Consider the following 17,435-nt stretch of genomic DNA (forward strand, 5'->3'; position numbering starts at 1 on the left):
CGGGGATAAGCCCATACTACTACACACCTACTGTTACCGGGGATAAGCCAATACTACTACACGCCTACTGTGTTACCGGGGATAAGCCCATACTACTACACACCTACTGTGTTACCGGGGATAAGCCCATACTACTACACGCCTACTGTGTTACCGGGGATAAGCCCATACTACTACACACCTGCTGTGTTACCGGGGATAAGCCCATACTACTACACACCTGCTGTGTTAACGGGGATAAGCCCATACTACTAAACACCTGCTGTGTTACCGGGGATAAGCCCATACTACTACACGCCTGCTGTGTTACCGGGGATAAGCCCATACTACTACACGCCTGCTGTGTTACCGGGGATAAGCCCATACTACTACACGCCTGCTGTGTTACCGGGGATAAGCCCATACTACTACACGCCTGCTGTGTTACCGGGGATAAGCCCATACTACTACACGCCTGCTGTGTTACCGGGGATAAGCCCATACTACTACACACCTTCTGTGTTACCGGGGATAAGCCCATACTACTACACACCTGCTGTGTTACCGGGGATAAGCCCATACTACTAAACACCTGCTGTGTTACCGGGGATAAGCCAATACTACTACACGCCTGCTGTGTTACCGGGGATAAGCCCATACTACTACACGCCTACTGTGTTACCGGGGATAAGCCCATACTACTACACACCTGCTGTGTTACCGGGGATAAGCCCATACTACTACACGCCTACTGTGTTACCGGGGATAAGCCCATACTACTACACACCTACTGTGTTACCGGGGATAAGCCCATACTACTACACGCCTGCTGTGTTACCGGGGATAAGCCCATACTACTACACACCTGCTGTGTTACCGGGGATAAGCCCATACTACTACACACCTGCTGTGTTACCGGGGATAAGCCCATACTACTACACACCTACTGTTACCGGGGATAAGCCAATACTACTACACGCCTACTGTGTTACCGGGGATAAGCCCATACTACTACACGCCTACTGTGATACTACTACACGCCTACTGTGTTACCGGGGATAAGCCCATACTACTAAACACCTGCTGTGTTACCGGGGATAAGCCCATACTACTACACACCTGCTGTGTTACCGGGGATAAGCCCATACTACTACACGCCTGCTGTGTTACCGGGGATAAGCCCATACTACTACACGCCTGCTGTGTTACCGGGGATAAGCCCATACTACTACACGCCTGCTGTGTTACCGGGGATAAGCCCATACTACTACACGCCTGCTGTGTTACCGGGGATAAGCCCATACTACTACACGCCTGCTGTGTTACCGGGGATAAGCCCATACTACTACACGCCTGCTGTGTTACCGGGGATAAGCCCATACTACTACACGCCTGCTGTGTTACCGGGGATAAGCCCATACTACTACACGCCTGCTGTGTTACCGGGGATAAGCCCATACTACTACACACCTACTGTTACCGGGGATAAGCCAATACTACTACACGCCTACTGTGTTACCGGGGATAAGCCCATACTACTACACGCCTACTGTGTTACCGGGGATAAGCCCATACTACTACACGCCTACTGTGTTACCGGGGATAAGCCCATACTACTACACACCTGCTGTGTTACCGGGGATAAGCCCATACTACTACACACCTGCTGTGTTACCGGGGATAAGCCCATACTACTAAACACCTGCTGTGTTACCGGGGATAAGCCCATACTACTACACGCCTACTGTGTTACCGGGGATAAGCCCATACTACTACACACCTGCTGTGTTACCGGGGATAAGCCCATACTACTACGCACCTGCTGTGTTACCGGGGATAAGCCCATACTACTACACACCTGCTGTGTTACCGGGGATAAGCCCATACTACTACACGCCTACTGTGTTACCGGGGATAAGCCCATACTACTACACACCTGCTGTGTTACCGGGGATAAGCCCATACTTCTACACGCCTACTGTGTTACCGGGGATAAGCCCATACTACTACACACCTTCTGTGTTACCGGGGATAAGCCCATACTACTACACACCTTCTGTGTTACCGGGGATAAGCCCATACTGCTACACACCTGCTGTGTTACCGGGGATAAGCCCATACTACTACACGCCTGCTGTGTTACCGGGGATAAGCCCATACTACTACACACCTTCTGTGTTACCGGGGATAAGCCCATACTACTACACACCTTCTGTGTTACCGGGGATAAGCCCATACTACTACACACCTGCTGTGTTACCGGGGATAAGCCCATACTACTAAACACCTGCTGTGTTACCGGGGATAAGCCAATACTACTACACGCCTGCTGTGTTACCGGGGATAAGCCCATACTACTACACGCCTACTGTGTTACCGGGGATAAGCCCATACTACTACACACCTGCTGTGTTACCGGGGATAAGCCCATACTACTACACGCCTACTGTGTTACCGGGGATAAGCCCATACTACTACACACCTACTGTGTTACCGGGGATAAGCCCATACTACTAAACACCTGCTGTGTTACCGGGGATAAGCCCATACTACTACACACCTGCTGTGTTACCGGGGATAAGCCCATACTACTACACGCCTACTGTTACCGGGGATAAGCCCATACTACTACACGCCTGCTGTGTTACCGGGGATAAGCCCATACTACTACACACCTGCTGTGTTACCGGGGATAAGCCCATACTACTACACACCTGCTGTGTTACCGGGGATAAGCCCATACTACTACACACCTACTGTTACCGGGGATAAGCCAATACTACTACACGCCTACTGTGTTACCGGGGATAAGCCCATACTACTACACGCCTGCTGTGTTACCGGGGATAAGCCCATACTACTACACACCTACTGTGTTACCGGGGATAAGCCCATACTACTACACACCTACTGTGTTACCGGGGATAAGCCCATACTACTACACGCCTACTGTGTTACCGGGGATAAGCCCATACTACTACACACCTGCTGTGTTACCGGGGATAAGCCCATACTACTACACACCTGCTGTGTTAACGGGGATAAGCCCATACTACTAAACGCCTGCTGTGTTACCGGGGATAAGCCCATACTACTACACGCCTGCTGTGTTACCGGGGATAAGCCCATACTACTACACGCCTGCTGTGTTACCGGGGATAAGCCCATACTACTACACGCCTGCTGTGTTACCGGGGATAAGCCCATACTACTACACGCCTGCTGTGTTACCGGGGATAAGCCCATACTACTACACGCCTGCTGTGTTACCGGGGATAAGCCCATACTACTACACGCCTCCTGTGTTACCGGGGATAAGCCCATACTACTACACGCCTGCTGTGTTACCGGGGATAAGCCCATACTACTACACGCCTTCTGTGTTACCGGGGATAAGCCCATACTTCTACACGCCTACTGTGTTACCGGGGATAAGCCCATACTACTACACACCTTCTGTGTTACCGGGGATAAGCCCATACTACTAAACACCTGCTGTGTTACCGGGGATAAGCCAATACTACTACACGCCTGCTGTGTTACCGGGGATAAGCCCATACTACTACACGCCTACTGTGTTACCGGGGATAAGCCCATACTACTACACACCTGCTGTGTTACCGGGGATAAGCCCATACTACTACACGCCTACTGTGTTACCGGGGATAAGCCCATACTACTACACACCTACTGTGTTACCGGGGATAAGCCCATACTACTACACGCCTGCTGTGTTACCGGGGATAAGCCCATACTACTACACACCTGCTGTGTTACCGGGGATAAGCCCATACTACTACACACCTGCTGTGTTACCGGGGATAAGCCCATACTACTACACACCTACTGTTACCGGGGATAAGCCAATACTACTACACGCCTACTGTGTTACCGGGGATAAGCCCATACTACTACACGCCTACTGTGATACTACTACACGCCTACTGTGTTACCGGGGATAAGCCCATACTACTAAACACCTGCTGTGTTACCGGGGATAAGCCCATACTACTACACACCTGCTGTGTTACCGGGGATAAGCCCATACTACTACACGCCTGCTGTGTTACCGGGGATAAGCCCATACTACTACACGCCTGCTGTGTTACCGGGGATAAGCCCATACTACTACACGCCTACTGTGTTACCGGGGATAAGCCCATACTACTACACGCCTGCTGTGTTACCGGGGATAAGCCCATACTACTACACGCCTGCTGTGTTACCGGGGATAAGCCCATACTACTACACGCCTGCTGTGTTACCGGGGATAAGCCCATACTACTACACGCCTGCTGTGTTACCGGGGATAAGCCCATACTACTACACGCCTGCTGTGTTACCGGGGATAAGCCCATACTACTACACACCTACTGTTACCGGGGATAAGCCAATACTACTACACGCCTACTGTGTTACCGGGGATAAGCCCATACTACTACACGCCTACTGTGTTACCGGGGATAAGCCCATACTACTACACGCCTACTGTGTTACCGGGGATAAGCCCATACTACTACACACCTGCTGTGTTACCGGGGATAAGCCCATACTACTACACACCTGCTGTGTTAACGGGGATAAGCCCATACTACTAAACACCTGCTGTGTTACCGGGGATAAGCCCATACTACTACACGCCTACTGTGTTACCGGGGATAAGCCCATACTACTAAACACCTGCTGTGTTACCGGGGATAAGCCCATACTACTACACACCTGCTGTGTTACCGGGGATAAGCCCATACTACTACACACCTGCTGTGTTACCGGGGATAAGCCCATACTACTACACGCCTACTGTGTTACCGGGGATAAGCCCATACTACTACACACCTGCTGTGTTACCGGGGATAAGCCCATACTTCTACACGCCTACTGTGTTACCGGGGATAAGCCCATACTACTACACACCTGCTGTGTTACCGGGGATAAGCCCATACTACTACACGCCTACTGTGTTACCGGGGATAAGCCCATACTACTACACACCTACTGTGTTACCGGGGATAAGCCCATACTACTACACACCTACTGTGTTACCGGAGATAAGCCCATACTACTACACGCCTGCTGTGTTACCGGGGATAAGCCCATACTACTACACACCTTCTGTGTTACCGGGGATAAGCCCATACTACTACACACCTTCTGTGTTACCGGGGATAAGCCCATACTACTACACACCTGCTGTGTTACCGGGGATAAGCCCATACTACTACACACCTGCTGTGTTACCGGGGATAAGCCAATACTACTACACGCCTGCTGTGTTACCGGGGATAAGCCCATACTACTACACGCCTACTGTGTTACCGGGGATAAGCCCATACTACTACACACCTGCTGTGTTACCGGGGATAAGCCCATACTACTACACGCCTACTGTGTTACCGGGGATAAGCCCATACTACTACACACCTACTGTGTTACCGGGGATAAGCCCATACTACTAAACACCTGCTGTGTTACCGGGGATAAGCCCATACTACTACACACCTGCTGTGTTACCGGGGATAAGCCCATACTACTACACGCCTACTGTGTTACCGGGGATAAGCCCATACTACTACACGCCTGCTGTGTTACCGGGGATAAGCCCATACTACTACACACCTGCTGTGTTACCGGGGATAAGCCCATACTACTACACACCTGCTGTGTTACCGGGGATAAGCCCATACTACTACACACCTACTGTTACCGGGGATAAGCCAATACTACTACACGCCTACTGTGTTACCGGGGATAAGCCCATACTACTACACACCTACTGTGTTACCGGGGATAAGCCCATACTACTACACGCCTACTGTGTTACCGGGGATAAGCCCATACTACTACACACCTGCTGTGTTACCGGGGATAAGCCCATACTACTACACACCTGCTGTGTTAACGGGGATAAGCCCATACTACTAAACACCTGCTGTGTTACCGGGGATAAGCCCATACTACTACACGCCTGCTGTGTTACCGGGGATAAGCCCATACTACTACACGCCTGCTGTGTTACCGGGGATAAGCCCATACTACTACACGCCTGCTGTGTTACCGGGGATAAGCCCATACTACTACACGCCTGCTGTGTTACCGGGGATAAGCCCATACTACTACACGCCTGCTGTGTTACCGGGGATAAGCCCATACTACTACACGCCTGCTGTGTTACCGGGGATAAGCCCATACTACTACACGCCTTCTGTGTTACCGGGGATAAGCCCATACTTCTACACGCCTACTGTGTTACCGGGGATAAGCCCATACTACTACACACCTTCTGTGTTACCGGGGATAAGCCCATACTACTACACACCTGCTGTGTTACCGGGGATAAGCCCATACTACTACACACCTACTGATACCGGGGATAAGCCCATACTGCTACACACCTTCTGTGTTACCGGGGATAAGCCCATACTACTACACACCTACTGTGTTACCGGGGATAAGCCCATACTACTACACACCTGCTGTGTTACCGGGGATAAGCCCATACTACTACACACCTGCTGTGTTACCGGGGATAAGCCCATACTACTACACACCTGCTGTGTTACCGGGGATAAGCCCAGGGGGCTAGTGCACTGAAAATGGGCAAAAATGAGGTGTGGGCTTATCCCTGGTTAAAGCTCTATACATAATTGTTTATTCCATTGAGATCATGTCGACAAATCGCAGATGACAGGTGAAATTGTGAGTTACAATGTATTATTGGACTGTTGTCTTTCCTTAGTTCTCTCTAATGTCTTAAATAAGATTCATCAGTTTAAACATTCTGTTTACATTTACCAGCTCATAGTGTAGCTGTCAAGTACGTTTAAAGACATTGTGTAAAATCGTTTTGTTCTGTACCAGGCACTGACAGTGAAGGGAAAGACGTGTTTCTCAGGGATATCTGGCCGACACGGGAGGAAATCCAGGTAGGTTATGTTCACTTCAGAGAACAGAAATATCACTGGTCTTATAGATCAGTTTCTATTGTATGTCCCTTTAATGTTAAATATGATAAACAAGAGGCCAATGGCCTCGTAGGTCTCTAGCAAATTGATTGAAATATATTTGTCCAGTAAACAGAAAACCAACCAATCATACGTCCTTATAGAAAGCTAGACAAAGCGCAAACTAGACAATTCTATTGATTGTAACTCTCTTATGTTACATATGCTAGTACTTACAAGGTACCTGTGGATTCTTTCAAGTGATATGACTGGTGCATTGTAAAGCTAACTAGAGTAAAAACTGTTGATGACCTAAAGTTATATTAGACATGATAGATCTGCGAATTATAGACAGCGGTATAAAACTAAAACTTAGCAAAACCAAATCTCAACAACTGCACTTTTTTTTGTAGATTGTAAGCAATTGTGTTAACGAGATAGCACTTTCAGTGCACAAAATACTAAACCTATAACTATATAATAAAAATGGAAAATTACAGAAATTGGGAAATGGGTTTGACACGATAATGATAATATTTGTTGGTTTGTAGGAAGTAGAGAAGCAGTTTGTGGTTCCTGCCATGTTCACAGATGTTTACTCAAGGATTACAGTAAGTACTGGAGCCTTGGGAGGGATTTTACAGTATTATGATGTCACAATAACTATACAACATCACATGATTGTAAAACATAGCATCCTTGTCCAACTTTGTCTCGAACATCAATGAGAAGTAAATTAGAAAGTTACGTTCTCTTAATACGAGTGATGAACAGAATCTTACACTTTGTGGAATTAATGGGAACTTGTTAAGTGAGCCATTAGTCCGGAAACCCCTCAAATGTCTGTCAATACACACTTATATGGCAATGCTGCTGAATATGTTCTCTTAATATGAGTGATGAATAGAATCTTACACTTATGGATATGTGGATTTGATGGGAACTTGTTAATTGTGCCAATAACTATTAGTCAGGAAACCCCTCAAACGTTTGTCTTCTCTGTCAATACACATTTATTATGGCAATGCTGTAGAATATGTGAATTGTCCAAGATAGCCGCGGCTTGCCTGAACAGGTCCCATCTTCTCTACATGTTGCTATTACTAGGGATTTCTTTGGCTCATTTGGACATCTTTTGTTTTGTGACTGATGCTGTAACCCATTTAAACAGCTGATTCCTTGGGAAGTCATTTTTGTTTACAGGTGTTTGGTGTTTTGAGTCCATGCGTTATCATATATGACACAAAAAGTTTCCCTTTATTCACATCATCGTATACATACATAGGCAAAATTTAATTGATCCTCTATACAAAACTTTTATTGACAGGCTGGTAATAAAAGATGGAACGCTCTCGAGGCTCCGTCGGATATCTTGTATCCTTGGGATCCGAAGTCCACCTACATCAAGTCTCCCCCGTTCTTTGAGACTATGGTAAGTGGGTTGGTGTGACTATGGAGTTAACAGATCACTTAAAGAATTTATTCCTTTTGTGTTTCCTAAACTGTCTTTATAGCAAAAAAAAAAAAAAAAAAAAAACATATTTTGAGGTTATCTGACCCAAAGTGTCAGGATGCCCTATAGCCATTGTGCTTTATCTGTCATCATGCGCTGTGCAACATCCGTAAACTTTTTAGGTCACCCGAGACAAAGTTTCATGTGAACCTTTTCTAATTGCCTTTTGTCCATCATCGTACGTCATCCATTCACCTTTTCAGAAACCCCAGAACCAATTTTAATAAAACTTTTAAGAAGTCTTCCATGGCCAAAGGTCAACCAAAATTCTCCACCCTTCATGGAAATGAGAGGTGGGGCAAAATGGAATCAAAATGACTGAAGTATTTTAGTGACAATTAAGGCCACTTGTCTTTGGAACCAGAACATTAAATTTAGTTAAAGGAAAAAGTTGACAGAAATACATGGTAATCATTTCAGTCGGGTAAAAGAGGTTAACGTTTTCAGTTAAGATCCACATTGAGCTGGAGTTTTCTCAAATATATATATAAATATATAAGCTATAATAATGGAACCTGGAATATCTATATATAACCATCCTAACAAACTCTACAGATTCAGAATTTTAAAATTTTACCATTAAATGAACTTTATTTAATGGAACACTAGTACTATTAAACTTTTCTGTTTAGCTGGATGTTGAGTTTAATTTCTTACAAAGTAATTGTACATGCTGACATAAATAAACTTGAATTAAACTTAAATATATGCATGGTATCCTTACACACATTTCAGATTTTGAACCTACAGTTTACCGTTATTGGACTTTGTAAATTAATTGCAAAATGTTGAACAGATGTTAAGGTTCTTTGATTAGTTGGGGATTGAGTTTTGCTATAGTTACTGAAATATCCTGGTGAGTGATGCAGGCCCCATGGGTCTCTTGTTATTTAGTGTACAGAATTTGATGGATGACCTTATGGTGTAAAAGTGATTTAATCAGAATAAATCACAGATTATATGATCTGTCTTTTCTATTCAAAAGAGACTTATTTATCTTTGCAAAGAAAAAAATGAAGTATCGAAGGAAAGTGACAAATCTTATTCAAAATATTTCTTTTGGTTTTAGGAGAAAAATCTCTTTGAAATAACGTGAATATATTGAGTGCATTATAAAATATTGTTAATGTGGTATTTCTCCCTCCTCAGACAAGAGAGCTTCCCTCTCAGACAGGATTGAAAGATGCATGTGTATTGCTGAACCTTGGTGACTCCGTCACCACTGATCACATATCCCCCGCAGGAAGTATCGCCAGAAACAGCTCTGCTGCCCGCTACCTGGCATCTCGAGGGTAAGTCATATACAATTATCGAACTGTTTTCAGGTAAATACAATGATTTATCAACTCGAGAAAGTGATATTTCCTGAGGCTGAAGGCTGAGGGAAATATCATTTTTGCTGTGCATGGTACCAAGAGACGGATCCCAAAAGGTGAAAAGTGTTTGTAATATAATGTTTATTATAGTGTTTGTAACAATGCAGGCCCTCTGGACCCTTTATGATTCCGTGAAAGTATTAAGGTACTTTTTGTCTCAGTGTAACGTGTAACCCAGACTAATCTGTATGACTCACACGGATCTCTTCTGTATGTAGTTCATTGTATTAATCAACCTTTCTGTCTACAGATTGACTCCGAGACAATACAGATTGACTCCGAGACAATAACACGGATCTCTTCTGTATGTAGTTCATTGTATTAATCAACCTTTCTGTCTACAGATTGACTCCGAGACAATACAGATTGACTCCGAGACAATACAGATTGACTCCGAGACAATACAGATTGACTCCGAGACAATAACACGGATCTCCTCTGTATGTAGTTCATTGTATTAATCAACCTTTCTGTCTACAGATTGACTCCGAGACAATACAGATTGACTCCGAGACAATACAGATTGACTCCGAGACAATACAGATTGACTCCGAGACAATAACACAGATCTCCTCTGTATGTAGTTCATTGTATTAATCAACCTTTCTGTCTACAGATTGACTCCGAGACAATACAGATTGACTCCGAGACAATACAGATTGACTCCGAGACAATAACACGGATCTCTTCTGTATGTAGTTCATTGTATTAATCAACCTTTCTGTCTACAGATTGACTCCGAGACAATACAGATTGACTCCGAGACAATACAGATTGACTCCGAGACAATACAGATTGACTCCGAGACAATACAGATTGACTCTGAGACAATAACACAGATCTCCTCTGTATGTAGTTCATTGTATTAATCAACCTTTCTGTCTACAGATTGACTCCGAGACAATACAGATTGACTCCAAGACAATACAGATTGACTCCGAGACAACTCCGAGACAATAACACAGATCTCCTCTGTATGTAGTTCATTGTATTAATCAACCTTTCTGTCTACAGATTGACTCCAAGACAATACAGATTGACTCCGAGACAATACAGATTGACTCCGAGACAATAACACAGATCTCCTCTGTATGTAGTTCATTGTATTAATCAACCTTTCTGTCTACAGATTGACTCCGAGACAATTCAACTCCTATGGCTCCCGACGTGGTAATGATGCAGTGATGACACGGGGTACCTTTGCTAACATTCGATTGGTCAATAAGTTTGTTTCTAAAGCAGGACCAAGGACTGAATTTTTACCCAATGGAGAAGAGGTATACAGTCAAACCTGCTCTAACGACCCCCTGCATATAACGACTGCCTGTCTATAACGACCGGTTTTAAGATTCCCCGTGAGATTTTACTATATAACGACCCTCTGTATAGCGACTACCTGTCTAATGTGGCTAACGACCGGTGATTTCGGAACGGCGGTCGCTAATTTGTTTTCTATAGCGACCGATTTCTGTCAGCCATTTTCTGCTCTCGGCAGTCATCCCTCATAAAATCCCCGGAAAATTCAGACACATCGACCCTGGCTTGATTATACAAACAAAGGAGCACCCCAACCCTGGCCTGAGTATATAAACAAAAGACCCCTACCACCTGTTAGCCTATAATTACTGTAGCTGCCCTGGCCTGGGGCTCAGTAAGAGAGGAGTCGGGTCACCATGCGTGTCGGTATTACAATACAACTGTGCACAGGTTGCTTCATTTGACACGGTCAGTTAATTTTGTGATTACAACTAGGATACATCACTTCAATAACAAACACTGGTCATATCTGTCAACAAGATTTACTCACATGAAAGCCAATAATGCCTTTCTTAATCTTAGCTGTCGGTACTAGCGTTTGTACTGCCGCCATCTTTAATTAGTCAATACTAATAAAAAGTCGTAAACTGACACAAATATCCGGATTTCAATTTGGGTCAGAAAAAAATATTTTGGTTTTAAGAAGTCAGACTATATAACATACAATAATTAGTAGTAACACAAATATAATAATTAATTAATTATTGTGTATTCTTTTTCTTTAATTATGAAAGAAAGGGAGATAATTTGATAGATACATATAGCATTATTTCAGAACAAAATTTAAAAAAAAATCTATAAGACCATTTTGAGTTATATTTTGTGTGTGGGTCCACAAATCATTAAATATTAAAACCTTCATATTTATAAAGTTTATGCATTTATTTAACTTCTGACTGGTCTTCTGAATGCCCTGTTCAATGGCAATTTATTTATGGCAGTTTTAAGTAAATTGGTTGGTGCAATAATTTTGACCTGTCTATAAAGGCAACCTGTCTATAGTGACCGTTTTTCTGCCTCCCCTTCGGCGGTCGCTATGGACAGGTTTGACTGTACATTTATATAGTTGGTCACCTTCAGCTGTTGTGTAAGGTTTTAATATATTGATCTCTATGAAATATTTTAAGAATTCAATATATCAAGTGAAACTGAGAATACAGATTATGAACACTGCTCTTAACAACATTATTGTTGTAGGTCATTCCTATGATGTAATTAAAAATGTTTCTCTATTAAAATTTTTGGTCACATTAAGCAAATCTCAGCGACATTTTCAATGTTGTACAATTTTCCAGTTTCAACTTCTTCAAAACTCCTAAACCAATTGTGATAAAATTTTAGAGAAATGTTCCTTGGTTGACATCAACCTTAATCATCAATTATATGGTCTCCTACCCCCGAGGCCTGAGGAGATCAAATAAACCTAATCTCAAGATAGATTCAAATACCGTTCTTAAGGGTCTTAAGGTTATAAATTTTCCTGAACCCTGGGTTTCATGTTTCCCATTAAAGCCACATACTCCCAAAGAAATATTTACATTTCAATCTCTTTACAGTTTTCAGACTTTATATATACCTAACAAATTATCGCGAATCAAAAACTGGAGGAAAATGTGTATTTATGAAAGAATACAGGAAATTCTCGTGTCCATATCTTATGTGGTCTCCTGTCTATATCAGATGTGGTCTCCTGTCCATATCTTAGGTGGTCTCCTGTCCATATCTTATGTGGTCTTCTGTTCATATTCTGTGTTGTCTCCTATCCATATCTTATGTGGTCTCCTGTCCATATCTTATGTTGTCTCCTGTCCATATCTTATGTGGTCTCCTGTCCATATCTTATGTGGTCTCCTGTCCATATCTTATGTGGTCTCCTGTCCATATCTTAGGTGGTCTCCTGTCCATATCTTATGTGGTATCCTGTCCATATCTTATGTGGTCTCCTGTCCATATCTTATGTGGTCTCCTGTCCATATCTTATGTTGTCTCCTGTCCATATCTTATGTTGTCTCCTGTCCATATCTTATGTTGTCTCCTGTCCATATCTTATGTGGTCTCCTGTCCATATCTTATGTGGTCTCCTGTCCATATCTTAGGTGGTCTCCTGTCCATATCTTATGTGGTATCCTGTCCATATCTTATGTGGTCTCCTGTCCATATCTTATGTGGTCTCCTGTCCATATCTTATGTTGTCTCCTGTCCATATCTTATGTTGTCTCCTGTCCATATCTTATGTGGTCTCCTGTCTATATCTTATGTGGTCTCCTGTCTATATCTTATGTTGTCTCCTGTCTATATCTTACATGGTCTCCTGTCCATATCTTAAGTGGTTTCCTGTCCATATCTTTTGTTGTCTCCTGTCTATATCTTATGTTGTCTCCTGTCCATATCTTATGTGGTCTCCTGTCCATATCTTATGTGGTCGCCTGTCCATATCTTATGTTGTCTCCTGTCCATATCTTATGTGGTCTCCTGTCTATATCTTATGTGGTCTCCTGTCCATATCTTTTGTGGTCTCCTGCCCATATCTTATGTTGTCTCCTGTCCATATCTTATGTTGTCTCCTGTCTATATCTCATGTGGTCAGCTGTCAGTAATGTCAGTAATGAACCTGAATGTATTTGAACAAAAATTGTTAAAAATTCCTTTATTGTTTATTTAAACATTTAACTTTAATTCTGGTATGTTATATTCAAGATGGACATCTTTGATGCAGCGGAGCGGTATCGCAGTGAAGGACAACAAGTAATTGTATTGGCTGGGAAAGACTATGGATCAGGTTCATCACGAGACTGGGCCGCTAAAGGTCCTTGGATGTTGGTATGTTTATCTCCCTTGAAAATATGTATATAAAAAAAATCATTATTTTATTAAAATTGTGTTCCCAGCATTTTGAACTTTTGGAGTTCAAAAGTTAAGGAATGTGGACAGAATTTGTGATCATTATTATTATTAAGTGGGGTGGTTTTTCTCCAGTTCTTCGTATACTTTTTATTAGGTCATCTGACCCAAAGGGTCAGGATGACCTATAGCCATCGTGCTTCGTCCGTCGTCGTCCGCCGTGCGTCGTGCGTCGTGCGTAAACTTTTTCTTTCAAAACGCTACTCCTCCTTAACGCTTGGGTGGATTACTTCCAAATTTGGTTTGAAGCATCATCGGGGGAGGGCAATCATATTTTATATAAATGAGGCTGGTCTGACCCCTGGGGCCAGAGGGGCGGGGCCCCAAAAAGGGAACTTAGGTGAATATTTGCTATAAAATCCTACTCCTCCTTTACCCTTGGGTGGATTACAACTAAATTTGGTGTGAAACATCATTGGGGGAGGGCAGTCATATTTTATATAAATGAGGTTGGTGTGACCCCTGGGGCCTGAGGGGCTGGGGAACTTTGATGAAATTTTGCTATAAAATCCTACTCCTCCTTAACCCTTTGGTGGATTTCAACCAGATATTGTATGAAACATCATTTGGGGAGGCTGATCATATTTTATATAAATGAGGCTGGTGTGACCCCTAGGGCCTGAGGGGTGGGGCCCCAAATGGGAACTTTGATGAAATTTTGCTATAAAATCCTACTCGTCCTTAACCCTTTAGTGGATTTCAACCAGATATGTTGTGAAACATCATTTGAGGAGGGCGGTCATATTTTATATAAATGAGGCTAGTGTGACCCCTGGGGCCAGAGGTGCGGGGCCCCAAAAGGGTAACTTTAATGAAATTTTGCTTTAAAATACTACTTCTCCAAAACCGAAAGGAAAATTATTACAAAATTTGGTGTGGAACATTGTTGGAGGAGGACAATCATATTTTATATAAACGAGGCTGGTGTGACCCCTGGGGCCAGAGGGGCTGGGGAACTTTGATGAAATTTTGCTATAAAATCCTACTCCTCCTTAACCCTTTGGTGGATTTCAACCAGATATTGTATGAAACATCATTGGGGGAGGCTGATCATATTTTATATAAATGAGGCTGGTGTGACCCCTGGGGCCTAAGGGGCAGGGCCCCAAAAAGGGAACTTTGGTGAATATTTGCTGTTAAATCCTAATCCTCCCTAACTTTTTGGTGGATTACAACCAAATTTGATGTGAAACATAAGGTGACGGCAATCATGTTTTATAATGAGACATGTCTGACCCCTGGGGAAAGAAAGAATGGGCAAAAGGAGCGCTTAGGTTAAACATTTCTTAAAAATGCAATTCCTCCTTAATGCCTTAATTGATTATAATAATAGACCAGCCTCATTTATATAAAATTCATTATAAATGAGTCTTGTCTGACCCATTGGGACAGAGGGGCATGCCCCAAAAATGGGAACTTGGCTAAAATTTTGCTTTAAGATGCTGCTCTTCCTGGACAAGCTAAATGGATAAAAACCAAATTTGATCTAAAACATAACTGGCTGCGATAAATAATTTATGGTAATAATGCTGGATCGAGGGTGTGTCCTTGCTGTAAGTGTAAGTGTTTGTCAGATGACCGTTAAGGCCCATGGGCCTCTTGTTAACTCACCATTCCGGCCAGGTGAGTTTATGCCACGGTGCATGTCAGTCTATCATCAAACAACATTTCTTTTTAGTTATACCCCCGCAACGAAGTTAGGGGAGTATACTGGAATCAGGTTGTCTGTCCGTCCGTCCGTCCAGCCGTCTGTCTGTAGACCCATTTTGTCCGGACAACTCCTAAACCGAAACTTCACACACATATTAATGATCATGTGTAGATGTGCATGCCACTTTCTTTTTCTCAAAATTATGGTTGCTATGGCAACTGGCCATATAAACAGGTTTTCCGATAAGAACCATAACTTTAAGTTTGTCCGGACAACTCCTCCTAAACCGAAAGGCCGATTTCAATGAAACTTCACACAAATATAGAGGACCATGTACAGATGTGCATGCCACTTTCTTTTTCTCAAAATTATGGTTGCTATGGCAACTGGTCACTATAAACAGGTTTTCCGTTAAGAACCATAACTTTAAGTTTGTGCGGACAGCTCCTAAACTGAAGAGCCGATTTCAATGAAACTTCACACAAATATAGAGGACCATGTGTAGATGTGCATCTCACTTTATTTTTCTCAAAATTATGGTTGCTATGGCAACTGATCACTATATTACTGGGTTATCTTAGTTAGCCTCTAATTAATAGTTCCAATTCACCATTGACTCGTGCAGATTGCGGGGGTATAAGTCAGCCATCCTGGCGACAGTTCTAGTTACTACTAGTCCTGAACACCTGAACTGAGTCAGAAGTGTTAAAATATTTCAACAATGATTTCTTGGTGACCAAAAGATACTGAAACCTCATATTGGATCAATAATATGCTGGAATAGAGCTACAAAATTCCAATGAATAAACTTAGCCAAGTGTGATATATGAATAAAGTGGTAATCAGTTTATCTGCTTAAATGACCTGGATCAACTAAAAAGTTGCTTTAGAGGCAAATGTGTGATACAAGCTATTTTAGTCTATTTGTGTGAATGTAAAACCTTTTTCATTTTTGTCCATCAAGGCTTGCAGGTAGTGTAAAAACTTGTAAGTTTTGAAGTTTGTAAAAATCTTGTTTAGGGGCATCCAGTCTGTGATATTGGGACTTTTGTCCCTTCCTCAATGTTTAATGTTCGGTTTCAGGGCATCAAGGCTGTGATTGCAGAGAGCTATGAGAGGATACATCGTAGTAACCTAGTTGGTATGGGAATCATTCCATTCCAATACCTGCCTGGCCAGACGGCCGATAGCCTTGGACTGACTGGCAGAGAACGATTTACAGTGGACCTCCCAGCAGATATCAAGGCTGGTCAGATCATGTCTGTGAAGGTGAGTGTGTATTACACTATATTTACCATTGTTTGGCACTGCCACTATATAACCCTACCAATTCAGCTGCGAGTTCACCAGCTTATGAACTGCCAACTGAAATTTGAATTTGAAAATTTCAAAAAAAAATTGCATGACAAATAAAAAATCGCAGATGGTAAATATAAGCATTGAACGGCTTTCAGTTGGCATTCATACTCAATATGAATGCCAACTACACGCTTCATGTTGAATTTGCCTCTGTCCAGTTGGAATTCTTATTGACTATGAATGCCAACTGAAAGCCGTTCAATGCTTAAGAGAACGAAGATACCTGGTAATTATAATGTATTGACAATAAGGCTGGCCAATCATATTGTATTGACAATAAGGCTGGCCAATCATATTGTATTGACAGTAAGGGTAGCCAATCATAATATATTGACAATAAGGGTGGCCAATCATAATGTATTGACAGTAAGGGTAGCCAATCATAATGTATTACGTAA

At 42.9% G+C, this 17,435-nt stretch overlaps 1 protein-coding gene across 1 annotated transcript in view; it reads left to right on the forward strand.

Moving 5' to 3' along the window:
- LOC117321405 (cytoplasmic aconitate hydratase-like) overlaps positions 1-16,947 on the forward strand; it is a gene marked incomplete at both ends in the record, with an annotated part of 40,558 nt that extends 23,611 nt beyond the window's left edge. The window contains 7 exons of the mRNA XM_033875837.1: positions 6,838-6,902; positions 7,472-7,531; positions 8,248-8,352; positions 9,583-9,725; positions 10,939-11,086; positions 13,824-13,946; positions 16,762-16,947. Of these exons, the coding sequence (XP_033731728.1) occupies positions 6,838-6,902; positions 7,472-7,531; positions 8,248-8,352; positions 9,583-9,725; positions 10,939-11,086; positions 13,824-13,946; positions 16,762-16,947 (830 nt within the window). The remainder of the gene's footprint in view (positions 1-6,837; positions 6,903-7,471; positions 7,532-8,247; positions 8,353-9,582; positions 9,726-10,938; positions 11,087-13,823; positions 13,947-16,761) is intronic.
- Between the last annotated feature and the right edge of the window lie 488 nt (positions 16,948-17,435).

This window comes from Pecten maximus, unplaced genomic scaffold, assembly GCF_902652985.1.
Source record: "Pecten maximus unplaced genomic scaffold, xPecMax1.1, whole genome shotgun sequence".
In the NCBI taxonomy this organism is placed as follows: domain Eukaryota; kingdom Metazoa; phylum Mollusca; class Bivalvia; order Pectinida; family Pectinidae; genus Pecten; species Pecten maximus.